This window comes from Myotis nattereri, assembly GCF_964212035.1.
Source record: "Myotis nattereri genome assembly, chromosome: 14".
NCBI lineage: Eukaryota > Metazoa > Chordata > Mammalia > Chiroptera > Vespertilionidae > Myotis > Myotis nattereri.
Genome location: NC_138089.1, coordinates 48,146,341 through 48,170,697, shown reverse-complemented (window position 1 = coordinate 48,170,697; position 24,357 = coordinate 48,146,341). Strand labels below are relative to the sequence as shown.

Sequence of the window (24,357 nt, the reverse complement as noted above, 5' to 3'; positions counted from 1 at the left end):
AGATGACCCTTCCTCATGCTCCTTACACCTTATTCTTTCCCCTGTTCTAGCACGGTGCGCTAATTGCCTGTTTTTCTGTCCTTATCTCCATCTTAAACTTCTTACGGATGGTGACATTACAGCACCAGTGCCTAGCACAGCTTTTGGCATATAGAAAGGCTCTCAAAGTGTTTGCTCAATAAATAAATAAAGCCAATATTAGAAGGTATAATTGTTTTTAAAATTCACTTTTATATTCTACATTACAACAAGCCTTTCTGCTATTCACAGCCTAAATTTAATTTTGTCCATTTAGTCAACAAATGTTAGCCTAGATCAGGGGTGGGGGACCTTTTTTCTGCCAAGGGCCATTTGAATATTTATAACATCATTCGTGGGCCATACAAAATTATCAACTTAAAAATTAACCTTCTATATTTGGTCAAATATTTAATCAATTCACCCCCAGTGCCTTGGCAGGGCCAGACCAAACGATTCCGTACCCCTGGCCTAGATGCTTAGTACTTCCATTGGGGTTGTATGCCCAAACTCCTGGCATCATAGTACTTACTATAAAATAGGTCCTCAATACATAATTTTGGAATGACCTAGTTAGTACAAAGATGATTAATATACCAATTCCTTAAGGCATTTAATTTAGACAATGTCTTAACTGTAAGTAATGGTGAAACGGGCCAGAATATAGGAAGAGCCATATGGGAGTTTTTGGTAGCTTTTGTTTGGTAAGCTGAACAATGTGATTGCAAGAAGTGAGGACTTAAAGTAGCTCATGTAGTCACTGACTCTTGGGGAAGTGGCTGCTGAACCTGATCTGGCCTGTGGAAATCAAACGTGACTGGTCTAATCTTGACAAGGAAAATACACAAGTTGCCGACTCATTATGTGTTTTTAGTCATCTCCTTAAATATCACCAGAGTCACAAGTATTTAGAAAAATCTTAAAATGCTTCATAGACAAGCTATTGCCACTAGTAAAAGCCAAAGTTATATCTACAGGGACAAAGTTACGGGCCCGAAATGGGATGTTAGTTGTTTTGACCTTTAGTTTGATGTGTACTCTACTGCCATTTTCCATTTCACCAAACTCTTTATGAACTCTTAATGAGTATTTATGGAGCACTCTCTTCCACACATATTTAAGTGCTCACTGTAGAGAGAGCAGAGAGTGATGTGTAAAGAGCTTAGGCCTGGGCTTCAAGAGGCCTTGGTTTGAAGCCCAGCCCTACCACTTAGAAGCTACATGATCTTAGGTAATTCACCAAACTTTGCTGTGTTGCAGTTTCTTCACATGTACATGGGTGTTGACAAAAATAGTACAACTTGAGATTTAAATGGCTTCATGCATATACAGTGCCTAACACATAGTAAGGACTTTATAATGTTGGCTCTGGCCATTATTGGTATGTGCTAGGTTAGGTGTTATGAATACAAACACTGAAAAGGGGAGTTATGGTTTCTGTCCTCATGCTGTGTGCTTGACATATGCCTGTTTCTCTTTACTGTATAATTCATTCTTCAACCTTCCTCTGCCTTGCTGTGAAAAGGGCCTGACTCCAGAAAACCACAATTCCCAGGCTCCCTTACTAACTGGCTGCCTGCTAGGTTTACGCAGCAGAAGGTTCAGAGAAGAAATTGAGCTTGGAAGGCCAATGGTGACTTGCTGCTTGCGTAGTAGCATCAATGGCAGAGGCTGTCTCTTCTTTCTTGCACATCTCTCTCCAACAGAGCCTCCCTCTTTGCTCACAGGCCCCACTGCAATACCCTAATTCCCAGGCTTCTTAACAGCTTTCTGCTGTGGGAATGAGGCCAATATAGAAGAAACTAGAACAAGAGGAAAAAGGCAAATTCTTGATGTAGTCCTGGATCCAACTGTGCCTGCAGATTTTATAGAACTAGCTGTTTTGAAATATGAGCCTGTACAATTTTCCCTTTTTGCGTAAGCTACTTTGACTGCATTTCTTTCACTAGCCTCTGTGAAAATTTTCATACATTGTCTACTAATTCATGAGACTGTTGGAGATAGCACACTATAAAGCAGTTCTCCTTGAATATTTGTCTCTGGAATCCACATAACTAGTTTTTATTGTTCTGCTAGGATTAAGTGTATAAAGATGAGCAAGATAAACACGGTCCTTCTCTTTGGTAGTACAATAATGACAGATTAAGTGTTTTACACTTAAAAGTAAAAATCTTAGCTTTTATTATACTTATTCCAATGTTGTTGTTTTCTCTGGAGATCTTTCCTTCGTTAATGTGCATCTTAAACAAAAGAGATCTCATCAATTTTAATACAAAAATATAAACTAAAATGCAAAGCAAAAAAACTTTGGGGAAATAGTTTTCATTTATTTTCCATAAAGTAAATCCCAAGCCTCTAGTTCTTTATGGGAAGCTTCCCAAGGCAGGAGGATTTTTCAGTGCAACGAAATTAACAATGTCACTGCCGCAGGACAATCACTCATTCTGTTATATATTTTCTTGGCTCTCCTCTTCTCCATTTGACTAAGACAATCCATTTGTCTTCTGATAATGAATGGGCTTCCTCTTCCTTTTAGCCACTAGCATAAGTCACTGAAACTTGCCCAAGACATGTCTAAAGTTCATTTGCTTTGGGAATTTTTTGAATCTTGCAGAGTTGATGAAAATAAATTTGTAATCAGGATGCAAGTATAAGTGTGTGTGTATATGGTGTGTTTGTGTGTGTGTGTGTGTGTGTGTGTGTGTGTGCTTTGTCTTTGAGATATATGCAGTGGCCTTTTAATGTTGTAATGCATGGGTCAGGCTGTAGTTGCTATGGAAACAATAACCAAATTTCCTGACATTTGAGGGTAGGGAGATGCAGTGGTGGCTGCTGTGATCAAAGTTGAAAGATTGCTGATAAAATTAAAGTAGCTTAAAGAGTAAGGGGCTTTTTCTACCTTAATATTCAGATCAGAGCAGTCAGCTCTTCCCCAGGGTCTCCCAATTATATCTATCAAGGCCAGGCTGAAGGCTTACTAATATTCCTTTAATTATTATTTTATACTCAGTTTATTTTGGATAATGGGTGAGTGGGATTTTGGAGTTCTTGATTATAGTTGCTATATAATTTTATATAGTATAAAATCATGCTTTATGGTAATGGGACACAGTATATCCAGATTAATGTCCACCCAAGACAAAATTGCTATTAAGATAACAAAATGCATGCTTTTGTTTGGAATGTGATACCTTGAAGTACAAGTTGATCAGTCCAATGAATGCATCTAATACATTCTCTGTTTAAAAGGGATCATTTCTAGGACCTCTATGACTCCTGCGGAGTTTCTCTGTAGCTTCCAGTACGGCACTGATATTTTTGCATTGTTAAGGTTAATAAGATCCACCATCTGAGAAGTTCATATATCTGTGTTTATTCCATTCATACTACATGTCAGGAGAATGTGAGAGGAATATGGACTATGGCAGTGGTTCTCAACCTTCCTAAAGCCGCGACCCTTTAATACAGTTCCTCATGTTGTGGTGACCCCCAACCATAACATTATTTTCGTTGCTACTTCATAACTGTAATTTTGCTACTGTTATGAATCGTAATGTAAATATCTGATATGCAGGATGTATTTTCATTGTTACAAATTGAACATAATTAAAGCATAGTGATTAATCACAAAAACAATATGTAATTATATATGTGTTTTCCGATGGTCTTAGGTGACCCCTGTGAAAGGGTTGTTCAATCCCCAAAGGGGTCGCGACCCACAGGTTGAGAACTGCTGGACTATGGGGAGTGACATAATCCCCCTAATTGCTTAGTGAGGGTCTTCTGTGCCCAATACAATGTTACGCTCTGTGGATGTGGACAAGATGTGGATAAGAAATGACTCCTGCTTTCAAGAACCGGTTTTGCCACATGAGGAGAGAATAAGTGCAGACTGCTCATTGAGTGGGGACATTGCAGGAGGAAAGCCAACAAATGCAGCTGAATATAAAGGCAGGAAGTGAGTCCAATCGAATGGGCAGATAAAGAAGCTGAAGAGGAAGCAGAATTTGAGATGGAACCCAACGGAAGGGCAGACCTAGTTAAAGAGGGAAGACTATGCTTGGTGTTAGTAAACTTCAGAACTTATAAGTATACTGTACATATTCTTTTGAATGTCATATGTTATATTAAAATAGAGACAAGGTAAAGCAAATGGTGTGAGCAAAGGTGCAGATGGGGCATGATCTAGTGGTTAAGGGACATTGAGTAGTTTGGTTATGCTGGGGAGATAGACAGATGGTTCTATTAGATATTCTCAGGTAATGAAGATGCTCAGGGAATTATGGGGGCTGTGAAGGACAGGTTAGAAAATCTGGGATTTTGTAGATTCCAAATGACATTGAGGGTCACAGGGCTTAAACTGTAATAATCTGAGGTCAAAGTGAAGACTCTAAAATGGTGATAAACATAGTGAATTATCTTCCACTGCTTGACAAGAAGTTAGCAGTCAGTAAATGCAAATTGATTTTGGTTGCAGATAAAACCAATGTGACACCAACTCAAAAAAACCTTTGGAATTGTAGCTGATATACTGTGGTTGTTAAAACTTGTTGACAGTTGTTTAACTCCTCCATAGCACTTTCTTCAGATTTTTTCCTCTGGGTTATTGTCACTTCAGGCCTCTTTAATATAGATGAGTTGAAAAGAAGAAGTTTTAAAAGCCTAGTTTTTTTTTTTGCATATGAAGTTGTATAAAGTATGTACAATATGGTAGGAGCCTTGAGTGAGTTATAAACAGATTTTTATTTCATACTGAGAAATTGGCCCACCTTGATTTCATACAGATGATGACATGGTGGTCTCAACGCTTCTCAGTACTTATCAGGAAAATTGTTGAGGATGGATTTAGCATTCTCAATTCTGAGGATTTCTGGAAACACAGTGGGTAATCTGTCTCCAAGTTAATACATACCTATTGCTTCTGATTTAGGGCAATCATGGAATGAGACTAAACACCTTTGGCACAAAGTAGTAGAATATCATACAGGTTATGTTTTTGGGTGTTCGTTTTCAAAATTAAGTTTATTTTAAAAATGGACAATCTTTTAACCTTTCTTCTTTCCCCCCCCCCAAAAGGGTCTTCTTAAGAAATGCTACTCTGCCAAGGCATCTTACCTCTTCCAGCAGGATAAATTCTATGATGTCAGCTACGACACAGGAGACAAGTCTATTCAATGTAGCAGGAGAGCAGATGCGTTCAAGTTCTGGATGACTTGGAAGGCCCTGGGCACATTAGGCCTTGAAGAAAGAGTTAATCGTGCTCTTGCTTTATCTAGGTACTTGCATGTGTGTGTGTGTATGTGTGTGTGTGTGCACCCATGTGTATCTATAATAGACTTAGTGACAGTAACATTTGTGAGGTCTGTACATATTATCTCATTTGTGCATTTCTTCTTTTATCTGATAACCTTTTTTCCCCAGTATCTACTATGTGATAGGAATTGTAAGCAAAGTATTCCTACCCACTGCCCTCCAGGATCCTAGCCTAGTAAGAAATACATTCTGGTGCTAATGCAGATAAAAATACAGGTGAACCTACTTTTTTGTTAAAGGAAGGTGCATGGTGCTCCAGACCACTCAGCAGGATTCCCCAGTATATTCATGAGGGTCATTGGCAGGAAAGCAACATTCAACTAAGACACAATAAAGAAAGGACAGAAGAATAATCCAGGCAGAGGGAATAGCAGGCCTAGATTTCCAGATGTAAGAGAGATCATGGTGACTTCAAGGACCCAAATAGTAGGTCTTGAGCCTGTGGGGCTGGTGTAAAGACATAAAGGTAAAGTGGAAGCCCCAGGGCAGCTTGCCTTGTTGTAACATTAGAGACAAAGCTTTTGAACCCACTTTCAAAGACATGTGAAGAGCTCTTGATATATGCATTGGACACATATATCACCTGAACAGAACTCTGCTGCTAAGCTTGGATCAGTGGGTGCCAATGGGCAGGCCATGACCAAATTTACTTTTAAATGTGACTTGTTGGGCCTGAACTTCATAGGGTTAACCTTCATGATGTTAAAAAAATAAAACATTTGAACATTTAAAATAGCATTTTAAAATAGGGAGATTTGTTAAAAATCTAGATTTTTGGCTTCTATTCCGAATGCTCTCAATCCCACATGGTGACAAGCTGCTGAACATGACGCCCGACTCTCGGGAGAACCATCGTCCCCTCCTCTCATCCTGTTTCTTATCTAGCTCATTTTACTATAGCTTAGAGGTGCTAGCTCTACCATTTAGAAGCTCTTCGTGTCTTGGGAAAGTTTTTTAACCTTTCTGTACCTCAGTTTCACCCCAGTAACATGGAGATAACAACAGTGTCTAACTCAAATAATTGTGATGAGGATTAAATGAATTAACATGTGTAAACACTCAGAACAGTGCCTGGCTGGCATATGCTACATGCTATATGAGCTCTAGTGTCAGTTTTTTGTGTTTTATTTTTACCTGCTTGCCATTACAGGCACCAGAGTTTGTGATCTCTGGTTTGAATAATCTCTCCTTCTTCACTCCCTGTTTACATTTCACTTGCAAAACCTGAAGTATCTCCCTAGAGACTTAAAACAATGTCTTCTTTCTACACTGGGAGTGGTATGGGTGCTCTCTGCAACACTGTGTGCAACAGCGATGCTCTGAGCATCACTGCAGATTTTCTGGAAACCCAGGATCTTATAATAATAATGATTTCGTCTAAAGTCTGCAACTTGGCTGGAGTGGCTTTATCTCATACTATGGTGGCTTGGGGTGGAGAAAAGCAGACTGGGCCTACTCTCCACATGTCTTTCATCTTCCTTGGGTCAGCAGGCTAGCCGGAGTGTGTTCTTGTAATGGGGCTGACAGAAGATAAGGCAAGCCCACTTTAACCTCCTGGTTGCATCATATCTACTAGCATTCCAATGGCCAAAGCAAATTTCATGGCCAATCTCAATGTCAAAAGACAGGAAGCACAGTCAACCATTTTGCAGGAAGAACTGCAAAAGTACATGGCAAAGGATTTGGTTATAAGGACAGGTGAAGAGATGGCTTTGGCACTTTCTGGTGATTGTGGTTTCAGAAGTAGTTTGAAAAATCTGCAAATATGTGTCAGTTAGGATTCTTTTGGTGGTAACCGACAGAAACATTAACTCCAGGTATCATAAAGAAAGAAAGATAATGTGTTACCTCATATTACTTATAAGCTAGTATAGTGACGACTTCTGGAATGGCTTATTCAAGAGGCTCTAACAATATTACCGACCTCAGTTTATCTCTGTCTATCAGGTCTGTTCTCCTTCATGTTTAGTTTCTTCCTATGAGGGAAGGCAGCTGCCAGGAGTGTCAGATCTACATCCTCCCACATTCAGGGTCAAGGTAAAAAGGAGAGACTTTTCCTCTCTCAATAACCCTGAGGAAATTTATAATCATTTCTGTTTGAAGCAAGCATCCACCTCAGAACCAGTCACTGTTTTGAGGGAAAGGTGATACTCTCATTGGTCATGCTGAGCCACATGCCCTCCCTTGGCACTAGGGAGACTCTCAATTCCTCCTATAGAACATGTACTGAAACTAGGTGAGCAGTGTGCTTTTAGTAGAAGTAGGGCTAAAGTGCTTCGATCAGAAGTAGGGCGAGAACTACCCAGAGGTGAAAAAAAAATGGACTGTCTACCATAAATATTCATAGTTGCTCATTAAAAGTTCAGAAATCTCTGTTCACTTTTTTGTATTTTCTCATACCATTTAAGTGTGGTAGAATCTCTGCATTATTTTTTCTAAGCCGCTGAGTAATTTAATAACAGGTGTCATGAAACAGGCGAGATATAAATATTTGATGATTGTATTTATTGTAAAGTTAACATTCATCTCAGGGTAGAATTTAATTTATACTCAAAGGAGTTTTTTCTAATTTTTGCAGAGAAATATCACAGGAGGATAAATGTTAACATTTCAGTTCAATTCAGCCACACTTATTGTTTATAAATGTTTGTCAAGTTGAATTGAATGGAATTAACATTTCAGTGAGCATTGCTGCAGACTCCGTGACCTATATTTAATATTTGAAAAATAATCCCTCCTCTTTCATGCTGTTACTCATAATAGTTTTGTTCTCCTTGACATTCCACATTCTTGATATCTAACACTCTATTCCTGGAGTGAGCAAAAGTTACTCGTTTTCCCACCCCCAATACCAAGCAAAAGCTAAGTCCTTTTACAGATATCACTTTGAATGAATATAAAATTATAAACTTGGAGAAAATTACTTTAGGATTAAGGATTACATTAAGATAGCAATATAAGGTCTTTGTCTTCATGATTTTTATTTCCTTTTAAATTGATTGGTTTGTGGTTCTGCTCTTTAGGGGGGGAATGGAAAATTTTCTCAATTCTGGGAGCTAATCTGTGTTCTTGAGTCCATGTGTAGTGGTCTAGAGATAAAATGTCTCTCGGGAGGGGAAAGCAAAGCCTCAGTTTGTAATGTCTGCCAATTTCCGGTTGTGGTTTACAAAATTCCAGAATATTTAACAATTAGCTCTCACTAGCCAGTAAAATCTAGCACGACAACACCACTGATTTTGTGAGCCAGCATAATCAGTTCAGACCATTGACTGCTGAGAGTTAAAATACCATTTTCCACCACACCCACTGACCCTAGACCACCTGCTTTAGCTTTTATGTAATAAAAATGATTCTCATTCATGGTGTTCAGCTCTACGTGCTATAACTTCTCTAATTTATGGCTAACACTTTTGTTTCCTAGGAGTATAATACCCTTCAGCAGATAAGAACTCTAGCAAAGTGAACATGCAAATGAGAATTGTGTTACTATTTGGAGTGCACCTCTATTATCAGCAGTCTAATGTAGCTAACATATCCATTTCCCTAGGCCCTAGATTAGGTGTCTTAAATACTGGAAAAGCTGTGCAACTCTTTACGCCTGGCACATTGTAGTAAAGATTGCACCGACCTGATAGAAGCAATGTTTTCATGTTCCTGAATCAAAATGGAGCTTAGTGTTGAAATTTCTGTATTGACTTTAAGACTTAAGGGCCCGATTTTGATGTACCTACAGACTGCCATCACCTTGACCAGGTAGCTTGCTCCTCTTCCCCTGGAAAAGCAGGAACAGACATTTTCAGGAGGACTGTGATTCCTATTTCACCAGCTGTCAGAGATCCAGCAAGAAGGAAACATGTATGGCCTGGGAGATCAGGAAGGCTTTTCTAATTTTCTTTTGACCCTTGTCATCCCAGTTGATGACCGCACCTTTCTCAGAAGAAATATTAACGACTGGAAACTTGCTTTCTCCTTGGGTTGTTTGAAAATCAGTGGTGTTGGGAACCTAAAGCAACATACCATTGAAACCCAGGGGTCTGAGGTTTAAAATCACCATCTCCAGCACAAGGCAGGAGATTGTGCATCTCAGATTTCTGCTTAAGAAAGTGGAAAATGTTTCACAATGCTCGGGGCAACCTGTTGCTGAGGGCACCTTCTAGCCCGTTGTTGTGGCACTCAGGTTAAATGGATATTCACTAAGGGGCAATTTTTAAAGCAAATCTAGAAGAGTCACATACAGAGGTCTTTTCAGCAACAAACAGCTCACAAACTCCCATTCTGCTGTTGCTAGGTCTCCAATGTATCATTTATCTATCCCCTTGACACACGTCTCTGTAATTCCTCCAGTGGAATTTATTTCACTGGCTTGCATGAATACTGAGGGATTTACTGTTGTCAGTATGGAAAAGGTGAGCAGTTACACAATGGCACTTGGGTGCTAGTGTGTTTCTCCAGGTGACAAGAGGAGGAGAGTCCAGAAGACTATGAAGGGCTAACGTTTTCAATTTTTTATATTGGTGATTTTTTAAAAAATCATCATTGCAGTAGAATGTAGTAGGTAGGTGTTTGTGATGAATCACAAGCCATGCATTATGTCTTAATGTATGCAGAGCATACAGAAAGCAGATGGAAAGAACTCCCAGGAGTTCTGCAAGGCTCCATGTATCAGAAAAAAATGACAAGAGAGGAGATGCGACCGGGAGAGAAACGTGGTTCAGAGTGCTCCGAGAAGACTAAGTAGCTGGGGAATTGAGAAAGGGACTAGAAGGGCTATTCCCAGAAAGGACAATCTAATGCAAAAATATTAAATTCATTTAACAAATCAGAGAATTGAGGGTATCTGACATCAGAAACACATTTTTAAGCAAAGGAAGGGGAAAGTGTTTCAGAGCAAGATTGTCATGAATGTATGCTTCAAAATCAAGCCAGAATCTTCATATAATGAGTTTTTACCCAGTAGGTTTGGTGAAAACTCTTGCTGATGTAGTTTTTTTTCTCTCTTTTCTCTTTTTTTACTAAGCTTAGTGAGGACAGTGATGAGTTTTATGAAGCTATTGTTGTTCCTTGAGCCTATTTACCTGGATTCTTTTTGGTCGAAATGGTTTATGGTTCCTGCATTATGTCCCAAAAATCAATGTACATCTTTTTATTTTCCTGGCTGGCATCAGATAAGAATAGTTTTTTTTAAATGTATTTCATCCCTAGGCTGTTTCCATATATTGATAAGAAAAGTTGTGAAGAATAAATCATTCCTATGAATGTAGGAAGAAGTGACTCAAAACCTTATATTGATTCCCTCTCAAAACTGATTTTATTTTTGAGGCACTTATAAACTAGCATTTCTGAAACTATGCTCTGTGGGATAATAGACATCCAGAACATCGTAATAAATGTTCTTCCAAAAAAAATATTTTCATGGTCAAATATGCTTGGGAAATGCTAACTCCTGCATTATTCCTCTCTTGGAGATTCAGTGTTCATTAGCACAGTAAGGACTCTGAGGGGGGCTTGTAATCTAGAAACATTTTTAACTTTGCTTTAACCAGAATGCAGACACTGTTAATTGTTCCCCCAACAACCATGCTCCCCTTTTTCTTGCCAACAGAACCTTGGTTTTGTGTAGGTAGGAATACAATGTTCCAGCTGTGAACATTGGTCCAAGCCAATTCCCACTGCTAACAATTAGTTCAGGGATGGGTATATGACTCAGCTTCAGTGAATAAGATACAGGAAGAATTCTGTGAAGGCATCTGGGGGAAATAGTCTTACGTAAATAGAGAAAAATGAAGTAAAACCACTTTTCCTCCAGCCCTTTCTCTTTCTTCTTGGGACACTGTTGTATAAGGATATGATGTATGGAGCTGTAGCAGATAGCTTGATGAGCATGAAAAATTTTACTAATGCTGAGCATATGGCTGGCTGAAGTGATAGAAAATGCCTACTTCTTAATGATAGCATTGAACCATCTAACCAGCTCTATAAACGTCCTTATAAATTAAGCCAAGTATATTTCTAATTGTAGACGACAGCCTTTGCTCAGATGTATTTGGCAATGGAACCCCTTCATGTGGGAAAGCTATTGACATGGTGTGTCATGGAGCATGGAATTGTTATAATAGCAACTCTTCACCCGAGTGACCTCTACTCTCAACTCAGTTGGAGTGTTAACCCTGGCTCTGAGAGCGACTGCAGTGGGGAGATTGACCCTCAGGCAAAGCCAGGTTCTCATGGTTAGCAAAGAGCAGAGTCTTAATTTAATTGATTCAGTTCTGTTTTAGGATGCCTTTCTCCCAGGAGCAGCTCTAGCCAGTTTGGCAGAAATATTTTAAATTGAGACTATAGGTAGTGTGTGTAAGTTTCATACAGTCATAATCTCTTAGGGAAGGATTTTACCAATCTAGCCTCACATCTCCATTACATGCATGAGTAAACTGAGGCAGGCTCAGGGAGGCTAAGGAATTTGCTCCATCCCAGAGTTGATTAGCTACACAACTAGAATCTTGTGCAGTCATTTTGAGGACCTCTGGAGATACGAAGTTTTTGTAGCCTCAAGTTGTCCAGGATTAGTGAAGGCTTCCTCAGGATGAGATCACAATGGCATCGGCCTCTGAGTGAACAGCTAGTCTATAGGTTTCTGCCTGAGCAGGTGAGGAAAAGTGTGGTTCACAAGCTTTCCTTGTCTAGATCGTATATGTCTATTTGGTTTTGTGCTTTATATTTTATCTTTTATTCAGTACCTTTTCAAAAGTACACAAGTAACCACATCTATGAAACTTTGCAAAGAAACATGAAAAGAGTGTTAGTAATTTCTACCTCCCCCGTTGCATTGCATTTTTCCTCTCTTAGGTAATCACTAATAATTTACTAAGTATCCTTTCATACTTTACTACATGATCATATATAATTGTGGGTAAGGATTACTTTTGTTTTCCTTTTTTATAATTTCTTAGACAGTAGAATCATAGTATCCACATTTTTTTTTTCATTTCTTGCTTTTACCTCTTACTAAAATATCATAAAAATATGTGTGGTTTAATCGAAGTAGACATAATCCATTTTTATTAATAGCTGCATCATATTACATTGTATTGCTATAATACATTTTATTCTACCATTTGCCAATTTCTGGACATTAATCTTGTTTCTAGTTATTTTGTATGAAATACACACACATAGATTTAGATACAATAATGTATATATGTGCATATACATATAAAGACGTATATGTGTATGTGTGTATATAGTAGTGGTTATTTTTTCCCTGGTGGATCAGCCTCTCTAAAGTGGTTGGCTGCATAAGAAGATATGATTATTATTAATTTTAAAAGGGTTTTAGCAGCTTTCTGTCACATTTTCATTAGTTTTAGGTGTTGTCTCTCTTAAAATTTATTTTTATATCACATGGGCAACATGGTTCAGTATTGTTTTAATTTGCACTTCTTTGATTATCACTGATCTTGAGCATATTTTCTGATGTTTAATAACCATTGGAGTTGCTTTTTGCAGAAGTTAGGAGTGTGCTAAAGGTTCAAACATTACAGCTACATAACATCTCCTGAAAAAAATACCCAGGGAAAGGAGTATATAAAACATCAAATACGTTGGGAGTTCGCGCGTGTGTGTGTATGTGTGCATTCACAATATTATTGCTCAAAATAAAGGGTCTATATTATCTAGTTAATAATGGTAGAATTTCATCAGATTTTGTATCATTTAAAGATGATATAACTTATTTGCTAAACACCAGTATTTAAACTTATATGATGAACTATATAAACAAGTTTGGAGAAAAAGAACTGAGTCCATATTCACATTCTAGAATAGCCTTTTTAGCAAATGAACATAATGATACTAACCACCCTCATTTTCACAGTTTCTATACTTCATAATTTGTTAATTTCTTATTAAAAAATTTTTACAACAGCATTTTGAGACTAGAAAAGTAGATTGTGTTATTTCAGTTCTATAGGTAAGGGAATTGAGGCCTGAGAAGAGCATTTTTTGTTGTCCTTAAATATTAATTGAATGTGTGTCATTTGGTGACAGGATCACATTTCATATGGTTGTACCATAGCTCCTTATAACTGACTGGACCATAGTTTTCAAAGCCAGTGCTTGTTCCTGAGTGTGATGTTCCTCCTTCCTTCTTTCCTTCCTTTCTTTCCCTTTTCTTTTTCTCTCTGTGCTATTACATATAAAATCACAATAAATACCCTAGCAAGTACATTTTTGTCAGCACCCCTAATCACCTCCTTACATTTGACCCCCAAATTTGAAATAGTGAGTCAAGTATTACAAACTTTTCAAGGCTCATGACCAAATCGCTAGTTTTCAAGGCCAACCATTTCAGAAGCTTTCTATTTTCATATAGACAACTAGAGGCCCAGTGCATGATTAAATCATGAGCGTGTAGGGTCCCCTAGGTCTAGCCTGCCATCAGGGCCATGTCCGCCACCCCATGACACCTTGCACACTCCGTGGACGCTGCCGGCACCCCACGATGCTCCACCAATGCTGCCGGTGTCCTGGGGGTGGGGGGAGGGCCTGAGAGGTGCTCCATGCACCTCCTGGTGACCAGTCATTTTGGTCGTTATGGCGTTACGGCCACAGGCCTTTTATAATATAAAAAATCAATCCCAGGGAAGGAGTGTCAGTGTTAATTTATTTTATATTCTCAATGTCTTTTCAGTCTTTTCTCCATCAGGTTCCATATCTCATGTATCTGTGTTCTTTGCTTGTGGTGTGATAATTCTCTTTTCCCTGACATTCAAAATGACTTCAGAGATAGTTCACCAATGGCTACAACCTGCTTACTTGAACATAATACAAATAATCAGTTATTCTTCCCTCTGTCCTGGCCTTGGACAAGATGACGCTCAGCTTCCTTGATCTTGAATGAAATTGCAAGCAGGACTACACACCAAAAACTCTTTCTCCCCAAGTCAACTAGGTAATTTAAGTACCTATGCTAAATATCCACCTAGGATGTGAACGAGAACTCCACATGTTCAGAGATATAGAGCCAGTCTACTTTGTGTAGATTTCATAATGGGGTGAAAGTCTGATGCTAACGTGTGAGATAGACATCATCTCATCCAAAAATGTGTCTTTTTACTCAGGCCCCAGGAGATTGCAATAGGTTCAGGAGTATCTGCCAAATCCATACCTTTGCTTATACCTCTACCCTTACTTATTCCTAAGCCTCATATTTCTAAGCCTTGTCTCTGGTCCAGAAATAACAGTTTTGTCATATATCAGTCATGTTCATGGACTTTTTAGATTTCAGATTATAAATATTATTGTGGGTTTTTTTTAGGTACCTGGTAGAAGAAATCAAGAAAAGAGAAGGATTCAAGTTGCTGATGGAAGTAAGTATGGAACTGTGCCTATGATTTTGTCACTCAGCAGTGATGAAGGTGGTAATTTTCCAATCTATTATATTTCATTGGTTTTTGTGTTGCAGACTTAGAAACAAGTCATTAGCTTAATTCAGAGAGTCCATTATGTTAATTTACTCTATTAGTAAGTGTTTTTCCTTTGTTGGATTCAGAGAACACACTTGCCTTTACATATTGAAAATTAAAGTGCTCAATAATAATTACCAAGGATAATACTGAATAAATTATGTCCTCTGTCCTGATATATAAATTGCATAATGATTGTACTGCAAATATTCAGCTGTACTATAGTGGTGCCTGCATGTGAAAAATCAATTAAGTGAATGTACAATAATGCTTATAGATTTCTCTTTTCATAAAATAACGAGAGCATATTAGGTTTGGAGCAATGGAAAATAAGTCATTTTGTTGTTGGATTCTTTGCTAGACAATAAGAAATAGGTAGTTACAAAGATAGAGAATATTTTCCCCCACAAATTTATGATTAGGAAATATGAGGAATATTATTTAATTCTGATTTTTTAAGAAATATAAAATGTGAGGTTGTCTTAGATCTTCTTATAAGTAGCATATGCTCAATAGCAATTTTTTAAAATATATTTTTTATTTATTTCAGAGAGGAAGGGAGGAGAGTTAGAAACATCAATAATGAGAGAAAATCATTGATCAGTTGCCTCCTGCATGTCCCCTCTGGGGATCAAGCCCACAACCCAGGCATGTGCCCTGACCAGGAATAGAACTATGATCTCCTAGTTCATAGGTCAACACTCAACTACTGAGCAAAACCAGCCAGGCTCAATAGCAGTTTTAACATAATATAAAAATTTCTCTTTTCATAAAATAATGAAAGCATATTAGCTTTGGAGCAATGGGAAAATAAATCATCTAGATATTGCAATGTAGGAACCTATTTTGTATATAAGCAATCTAGCTATTTTTTGATATTCATTTATTTAGCAAGATTTATTGAACAATTTCTGTGTGCCAGGCCCAGTTCTAGGCGCTGGAGATATAAGACAGGGAAGTTGCCTGCTTTCATGGTTCTTACATTCAAATAAAAAGTGATAGGCAATAAATAAGCCAATTAATACATAGGAAATATCAGATAGTGAGAAATCTTAGGAAAACAAATGAATTCATCTATATATATATAAAAACCTAAGCCACTGAATGACTAGTCCACCAGTCACTATGATGTGCACTGACCACCAGGGGACAGATGCTAAATGCACAGGATCGGGCTCCCTCCTGTCTGGATCAGGCCTGCGGGGATCGGGCCAAAACCGGCTCTCCGACATCCCCTGAGGGGTCCCGGATTACGAGAGGGCACTGGCCAGGCTGAGGGACCCCACCAGTGCATGAATCTGTGCACTGGGCCTCTAGTAAGAGATAATCTAGTATACAACTAAATAATTAGACAGTTACAGATGTGATAAGTGAAAAGTTAAAGTTGATGATGTGCAGCAGTCTAAATAGGCATCTCACACAGTGATTAAAGAAAAATTGAATTTATTTAAAGAAAAGGGAATGGGAAACAGGGATATCCACAGGGAAGAGCTACACAGCACTGAGCCAAAGGGTATTGGGGTCCATGATGGCAGCAAAAATGTACTTAGGAGAGTGAAACAAGGAAGATAATAAAAGCAACAAGAAAGCCTAGGTTGGGCTGTCTTGAGAAGTCAGAGAAAAGGGGGCCTTTGAGATGGGTTTGGGGGGTGAATGGGGTTGGTTAGCCTGGGATGAGCTGCTGCTGCCCATTGTTCCCCTGGTTGCAAGTCTCATGGGGTCCCTTAGCGGTCGAGGGATACTTGCCTGAGTGGGAATGTAAGGGGGAAGGGGATGGCACGAACATGATCCTTGGAGGGAGAGTTCACGCTGGGCCCTTTGTCCTGAGCATATCTCTCTCTTGCAAGTGGAAATCTTAGGGGAGATGTCAGGGGAGGGTCTTGATAGAATAGTCATCAGCTTTCCAACTGTGCTCTTTTAGGGTCCTGGTCTCCACTGATTGGTCAGTGCCAGTGCAGGGGGATCATTAGTCAATGCAGCTGGTCCTGAGGCAGCTATTGTGTGAGTTGTCTGGTTTTGCTGCTTTTCTGAGCCTAGATGGTATCTTTAGGGAGGAAAAGGTCAGGGGGACTAAACCACCTGACCAGCGATATGAAAGATCTGGGGTCCAAACTGCATGACCAGTGATATGCAAGGGGAGGATAGGTTATCCTGGGGGCAAGGTTCTTGTGTTCCCAGTTTGCCCCTTGCTAGGCATCCAGGGCTTTCTGTCTTGGGGAGTTTCTGTACCAGGCCAATTGTTCTTACTCTGCTCAGGTCTAACAATAAGTATTATAATGGAACTAAGTAGGGTGAAATGCTAAAACAAGAAATTAGTGGGGGGTGGCTTCTTAGGTGTGGGTTGTCCAGGTATGGTCTTCTGAGGTTACCTTTGAGCTGAGACCTGAATAATGGTAAACAGCATGCCTTGCTGTTGTCTGAAGGGAAGGCATTCTAGGTAGAATCAATAAATAATGAAAATAAAGCTGAAAAGAGTTCTGTGTGTTTGAGGAGCCAAAAGAAGCTATATTAAGCAAGGGGTGCAAGTTGCAGTGTTTGATGAAGTTGGAGAGGTGGATGGGGAGATCAGTTGGAATCAGGTAGGTCATGGTAAGATCTTTGGCTTTTATTCCAAGTGTAATCATTGGAGAAGTTTTAAGGAGACAGGAGCCTGACATCCATTTTACAAGATCATGCAGGATGTCTTGGGAAGAGGGGAATGGGGAGAGGGTGGGGTGAAGACAGGATGAGAAAAAAATAAATGAGACAAATCAGAGACTGTTGCAGTAGTCCAGGTCTTCAGACAAGTTTTGGAAAACCTGCTCCAGAGAATTCTGACTGTGGCTTCCACCACTATCCACAAAGGAGTTCAAAATTTCCTGAAAAGTAGTGACTTGCAAAGATAGCAAAAGAACCCATATTTAAATGACTTTCTGGTAATACTTCAAAGAAACAAGAAGAAAAGTTTCAAATGTAGGGCATTCTATAGGACAGCTGACCTGATTTCTTTAACAGGTCAGTGGCAGGAAGAAAAATAAGGAGAAAGTGGTGTTAATCACTTTAGGTTCAAAGAGATAGAAGAGGCATAGCAACTAAATGCAACTTATGAAGCTTTTAGAATCCCAGTTCGAACAAGCCAATTGTAAAAGTACATTTTGAAACAGTTGGGGGAATTTCTAACATGAACTGATTATTGGATAATACCAGGGAATTATCAGTAACTTTATTAAGCACTAGAGGCCCGGTGCACAAAAATTTGTGCACTGGAGCAGGGGGTCCCTCAGCCCAGCCTGCCCCCTATCACATACTGGGAGCCCTCAGGGATTTCCTACTGATGGCTTAGGCCTGCTCCCTGCTCCCCTTGGGGTGCGGGCCTAAGCCACAGTCTGGCCTCCCTTTGTGGGAGGCAACCAGGCTGATCAGGGGAAGGCACCAGCCCCATCACCTTGCTGTTGCAGCCACTGCCAGTCACCGCAGCCACCAAGGTGTTCTCATCAACATGGACTCCAGTCCCTTCACCATGAAAAAATGACAGCTTTCTTTAGGCGTTTTCAAGATGTGTCTTTCATAGAATATGACATTTCTTTATTATTTTTTTTAACCTCACTTGAGGATATGTTTCCATTGATTTTTAGAGAATGTGGAAGAAAAAGGGAAAGACAGAGGGAAACATCAAAGTGAGAGGAACACTTTGATTGGTTTCCTACTGCATGAGCCCTGACCTGGCTTTAGGTCTGGGCAGGGGACCCCAGCTCCCCGCCATCGCCGGCTCCGCCCCTGCCCAGGCCTAATGCGTGTGGCCGAGGCATTAGGCCTGGGCAGGGGACCCTCAGCTCCCGCAATCTTCGGAGCTGCCCCTGATCCCTGTGATCGCTGGCTCTGCCCCTACTCCCCGCCATCACTGCCTCTGCCACTGCCCAGGCCTAATGCCTCTGACCCAGGCATTAGGCCTGGGCAGGGGACCCCCAGCTCCCCATGATCGCCAACTCTGCCCCTGCACCCCGCAATCTCTGGCTCCAACCCTGCCCAGGTCTAACGCCTCTGGCCAAGGCATTAGGCATGGGCAGGGGATCCCCAACTCTCCCCCATTGCTGGCTCCACCCCTGCTCCCCGCCATCGCCGGCTCTGCCCCTGCCCAGGCCTAACTCCTCAAGGCTTTAGGCCTGGGCAGGGGACTTCTCAGCTCTGATTGCAGGCTCCGATCGCCACTGGGCCCTATATATGCAAATTAACGCCATCTTTGTTTGGTTAATTTGCATACTCATCCATTTGGCTGGTGGGCGTGCTGAAGGTACAGTCAGTTTGCATGTTTGTCTGTTATTAGGTAAGATGATGATGGCATTATGATGCTGTAAGGAAGTGTCTGTAACTTTTAGGATGTGTACTTACACTTGGAGGGGTGAAACAACAACTATGCAATTGGCTAGACTGTGAGTTTGAGTCACTTTTATTTCCTAGAGTTTGAGCTGCCATCTTTATTTTCTTGAGGTCTAGTTACATCTTTATTTTCTCAAGTTTGAATTGCCTTCTTCATTTGTCTGGTTTTGGTAGCTGCAGAGCTTATGGAAAGTGCTTTATACCTCAGAACTGCACTGTCTTTTGATAGAGCTAATAAAAAAGTCATGAGAAAAAAAAAAGATGAAGTGACTTAGAAGTTGTTTATATATTCTTCCTAAAGGCTTAAAAATCGCAGGAGGAACCTCTTATCATCATCTTTAGGGATCTGCAAACAGTTCCATCCTTGTAATGAAAGTTGAGGTGGGTTTTCATTATTAGGAAGCCTTCTGCCCTGGATATTTTATCTGTGGGAGCCACATGGCCCCCAAGCAGTGGACGTGGCTTTCTCAATGGTTCTCCAGAGTTTCTGCTTAGAAGGATTGTTGTGTGTGATCTGCATTTGCCTCTTTTCTGTGTATTCCCATTTAGAGTAATGAAGTAAATTTAGACCTTGAGTTTCGCCTAAGTGTCAAGCTGCTTAGCCTGTTAACAAATGCATTCGTTGGATTGATTAAATATAGCCCTAATACATACTTAAGGGAAGAAATGCAAAGATCCATTTGGAGCTTAGGTCTGTGGACTATAATTCTTTCCATTTAGGAAAAGTCAAAGTCTGTAATTATATATACAGTAGTCCCTGCTTATCCATGAGGCATATGGCCCAAAACTCCAGTGGAAGCCTGAAACCAGGGATAGTACCAAACCCTTGAATATACTATGTTTTTCCTATACATATCTAAGACAAAGTTTAATTTATAAATTAGTAAGGGATTAACAACAATAACCAATAATAAAATAGGATAACTGTAATAATATGCTGTAATAAAAGTTATGTGAATGTGCTCTCTCTCTACAAACTAGCACAGTTTTCCTTTTCTTTCACAATTTCATGGAGAAAAGCTAAGTTCTTAACATATATTTTAGCGACCTTAACATACAATGTTTTTCTTTCTTTATTAAGTTGGGGAACTTTCACCTTTTTACTTCAGGGAAGCACGTTACCGCTTCTCTTTGGCATATCTGAATTGCCATCATCACTACTCGTATTTTTAAGTAAAATAAGGGTTACTTGAACACTATCACGGTGATACCAGGATAGTAGATCTGATAACTGAGATGGCTACTGAGTGACTAATGGGCCAATGGTGTGTATATAGTGTTGATTCACTGGACAAAGGAATGATTCCTGTCCCAGGAAAGGCTAGGCATATGTACATCGGGTGATGATGGTTATAACTAGGTTGAGTCAGCTTCAAACTTTGTTTATTCCTGATGGTGTGTGCATCCTTACCTAGAGGGAAGGACCCTCTAGGTGCACCCAGAGGGAAAGTGCTGATGAGACACAAGAAGTCCATAGAGCCTGGAGCTTCATCTCATTCTGGATTGTCAGCCTTCACCAGCTGTGTTCAATAATCAGTTGAAACCCCTTGTTGGCAACCCTTTTCTTTTTTATCCCATAAGCCCCACAGGCATATGATGCAGGGCCTTTGTTGAAAGAACAGAAAGTCTCAATCTCACAAAGGACCCCCGATGTAGACTTCTAACATTAGAGGGAAATTTCCCAGTAGGATGTTATCAGAAGTAAGGCAAAATGGATGTCTACTCTCGCAGAGTCTGATTTGTTATCAACATAATACACACATAATAACTCTTAAAGAAACTAGCTAAGACTTTAATTGCATCTAAGATTAATTTTAGGTTAACAACTTTCAAATTTCCTTAATCCTCAGCCTGAATATGCCAATATTTGCTTTTGGTACATTCCACTGAGCCTCAGAGAGATGAAAGAAGGACCTGAGTTCTGGGAAAAACTTAATTTGGTAAGTAATAAATAAACTGTATTTTTCCTCTTGACGCAATAGAGTCAGCGCCATTTTCTATTGATCCTATAAACCAGGGGTCCTCAAACTTTTTAAACAGGGGGCCAGTTCACTGTCCCTCAGACCGTTGGAGGGCTAGACTATAGTTTAAAAAAAAACTATGAACAAATTCCTATGCACACTGCACATATCTTATTTTGAAGTAAAAAAACAAAACGGGAACAAATACAATATTTGTATTTGCATGTGGCCCACGGGCCGTAGTTTGAGGACCCCTGCTATAAAGGCTTCTGTACATGCTAGAACTTCTTGAAGAACTAGAGAGGTGGCTCCTAGGATATTAAAAACCAATGGCACTCCACACAGTTGTAAATATTGTGTACATTTACCAAATTAACATACTTGACAGACACACACATTCAAAATTATTGTGCTGGGTGCTAGATGGTTATAGAATGTATTAGAAGTTCTGATTTACAGTTCACTTCAGAAATTGGGATCTGGTAAGAGGACCCAAGATTAAAGTTACGTGAGGAACAGCTTCCTCTTTCAGTTTTGCTAGTACATGACTGCTTACATCTTCTCACTTGGAGGTAATGTTAGAAGTCTACATCGGGGGTCCTTTGTGAGATTGAGACTTTCTGTTCTTTCAACAAAGGCCCTGCATCATATGCCTGTGGGGCTTATGGGATAAAAAAGAAAAGGGTTGCCAACAAGGGGTTTCAACTGATTATTGAACACAGCTGGTGAAGGCTGACAATCCAGAATGAGATGAAGCTCCAGGCTCTATGGACTTCTTGTGTCTCATCAGCACCTCCCCTAGCATGGCCCTTCCAATTATCCTGCCTCTAAACCAGTGGTTCTCAACCTTCTGGCCCTTTAAATACAGTTCCTCATGTTGTGACCCAACCATAAAATTATTTTCATTGCTACTTCATAACTGTAATGTTGCTACTGTTATGAATCGTAATGTAAATACCTGATATGCAGGATGGTCTTGGGCGACCCCTGTGAAAGAGTCATTCGACCGCCAAAGGGGCCGCGACCCACAGGTTGAGAACCGCTGCAAACCCAAATTTCTAGGGCTGTGACGTTTCTTTAGTCAATTCTACTTGATCCCACTCCCATGTTGAGTGGACATAGTGCACATTGAAGTGACCCACTGGGAGTTCCCCTGAGGATTCTGTGGCCATGACATGTAGAGAGAGAGTTCACGACACTTGGTCACATGAAGTTAGGTAATCCTCTATGCTTTGTGTCTTCCCTCTCAAGCACAGCTGGCTCCATGACTCTGGCTAGTACAAGCTCTGACTTGCAAACCCCTCCCTAACCCTCAATGGGGAAATCAGTGGTAGTTTTAACAGCTTGTATAGTCAATGGCTCTCTACTTGTCCTCTAGAAGAAAAGGAAGAATGTCCCAGTTGGGCAAGCGTCAAATATTTACTGAGTGCTCGCTGTGCTGTGTACCAGAGATACTGATATCAAAAAAGACCCAGTCCCTGCCCATAGGAAGTTCATGTTGGGGGAGAAAAATGAGTACACAGACAATCACAAGGTAACTAGTAGTTGCTAGTGGAGATAAACCCCGAAAGCAGAGAGGAAGGCTATCTATCTCGGTGTGCAATACTAGAGCTGAGTCTTGAACAATAAGTAGATGCCAGCCAGGGGACAATTGTAAAGAAGTCTATTTCAGGAAGAATGGCAGCATGATGACCCAGAGTTTTAAGAAAGTAGAGTGTGATTCAAAGACCACGGGGGTGCAAAGGGACAGTGGCAGGAGGTGAGATGAGAGTAGCAGGCAGAGGTTGGGTCATGGGGTCCCCATCTTCCATGTCAAGGTGCTTGAAATTTGTGCCTAATTAGGAGGAAGAGAGAAGACCATGGTCTTTAAGCTGTTGCCACCTATAACCTCACCTACCGCATCTCCTTTTAGCCTCAGGTCATTTTCTATGTATTTATGTCTCATTAAATCTCCTGCACTGTAGCATAATACAGCCCCAATATAGAAATATTCTGCCTCTTGTCAAACCTGAGATCAGGCAGCAGAGTTGGGGAGAGATGGATGGTGTTATCTGTGCCTCAGCCTAGACCAGCCCTCATTACCCGTTTTAGGCGGTTAGCATAGTCATTGGGATTTGTCTTGCGTTGTTGCCATACATGGCAAATAGGAGAGTGCTAAAGAATACATTTCAGATGGTAAATAACCCATAAAAAGAACAATGTGAGAATTTAATGGTGAGGTTTCTAGGGACATTTCCCACTTTGATGGAATGCAACTGACATTTTTTTAGGTGGAGTGGGGGAATGGTTGCTTAGAGGTGAGAAGGAAATGGTTGCTATTTTTCTCACGTTTCAGTTATTAAGAAAAGCAACCAAGAATGTGATATTTGTGCTTTACTGGCAGTGCTTTTGCACAGACATGGATCAGGATAACTAAAGCATCCCATTATGTCTGGAGATATTTTTGACTCACTTTTTTATTATTTAAAGAAATATTTACATCATCTATTATCAGAAAATGTGAAATTGAGGATGAATATAGAAGCTAACTTCAGATAATTCAGCATCTAATACACTGTTATTCTTAACTGAAAATTGAATATAAATCAGGCCACTTTCTTCTATTCCCCAATATTTTTCAGTGTTGATTCTCTTATGGTTAATATCTAGGATTTTCTGTCCCGTCATTTTGAAATGCTTTTTCTGTCATTTAGAACCATGGTTTTCTTGTCCAGTCTAATGTCGTACTATGTTAATTGCTATGGTTGCTTCTGATTAGTAAACATGTACCCTGATGACAAACTATCCTTGGTTCTCAGATCCTTAGTTCCCTTTTATTCTCTCTTTGTGTGGGTGTGTGCGCATGAATCTGTCAAGGAAGGGAGGCATATATATCTATTGTTGATCTATGTGGTTTTATGCTTACTGTACTATGAGAATGCAATACATGATTTATAACCTGGAGTTCACTTAAAGCACACTTGAAATTTATCTCGGGGTTTATCTTGGATGGAGAATCACAAACAAATAAATAATCTGAATAAGGCTTTGCCCCTTCGATTCAGCCCAGTGTCAGGTTTAGCTGTCAGATTTCAGAATCAGTGGTGTAATAAGTCTTCCCTTTGACAGCAGGAGAGGAGAGGGATTATTTGGTAATGAATCTGGCATTTCATAGTGTGTAAGTGTGTGTGTGTGTGTGTGTGTTTTATGTGTCTGCGTGTGCTTTCAACTGTGTGTGCACATACGTGAGACTGTTTTTGAGAACACAG

At 39.9% G+C, this 24,357-nt stretch overlaps 1 protein-coding gene across 1 annotated transcript in view; it reads left to right on the top strand.

The window, feature by feature from the left end:
• Positions 1-24,357, top strand: part of GADL1 (glutamate decarboxylase like 1) — a gene marked incomplete at both ends in the record, with an annotated part of 135,744 nt that overhangs the window by 72,804 nt on the left and 38,583 nt on the right. The window contains 3 exons of the mRNA XM_081106366.1: positions 5,095-5,294; positions 14,645-14,696; positions 20,999-21,088. Of these exons, the coding sequence (XP_080962492.1) occupies positions 5,095-5,294; positions 14,645-14,696; positions 20,999-21,088 (342 nt within the window). The remainder of the gene's footprint in view (positions 1-5,094; positions 5,295-14,644; positions 14,697-20,998; positions 21,089-24,357) is intronic.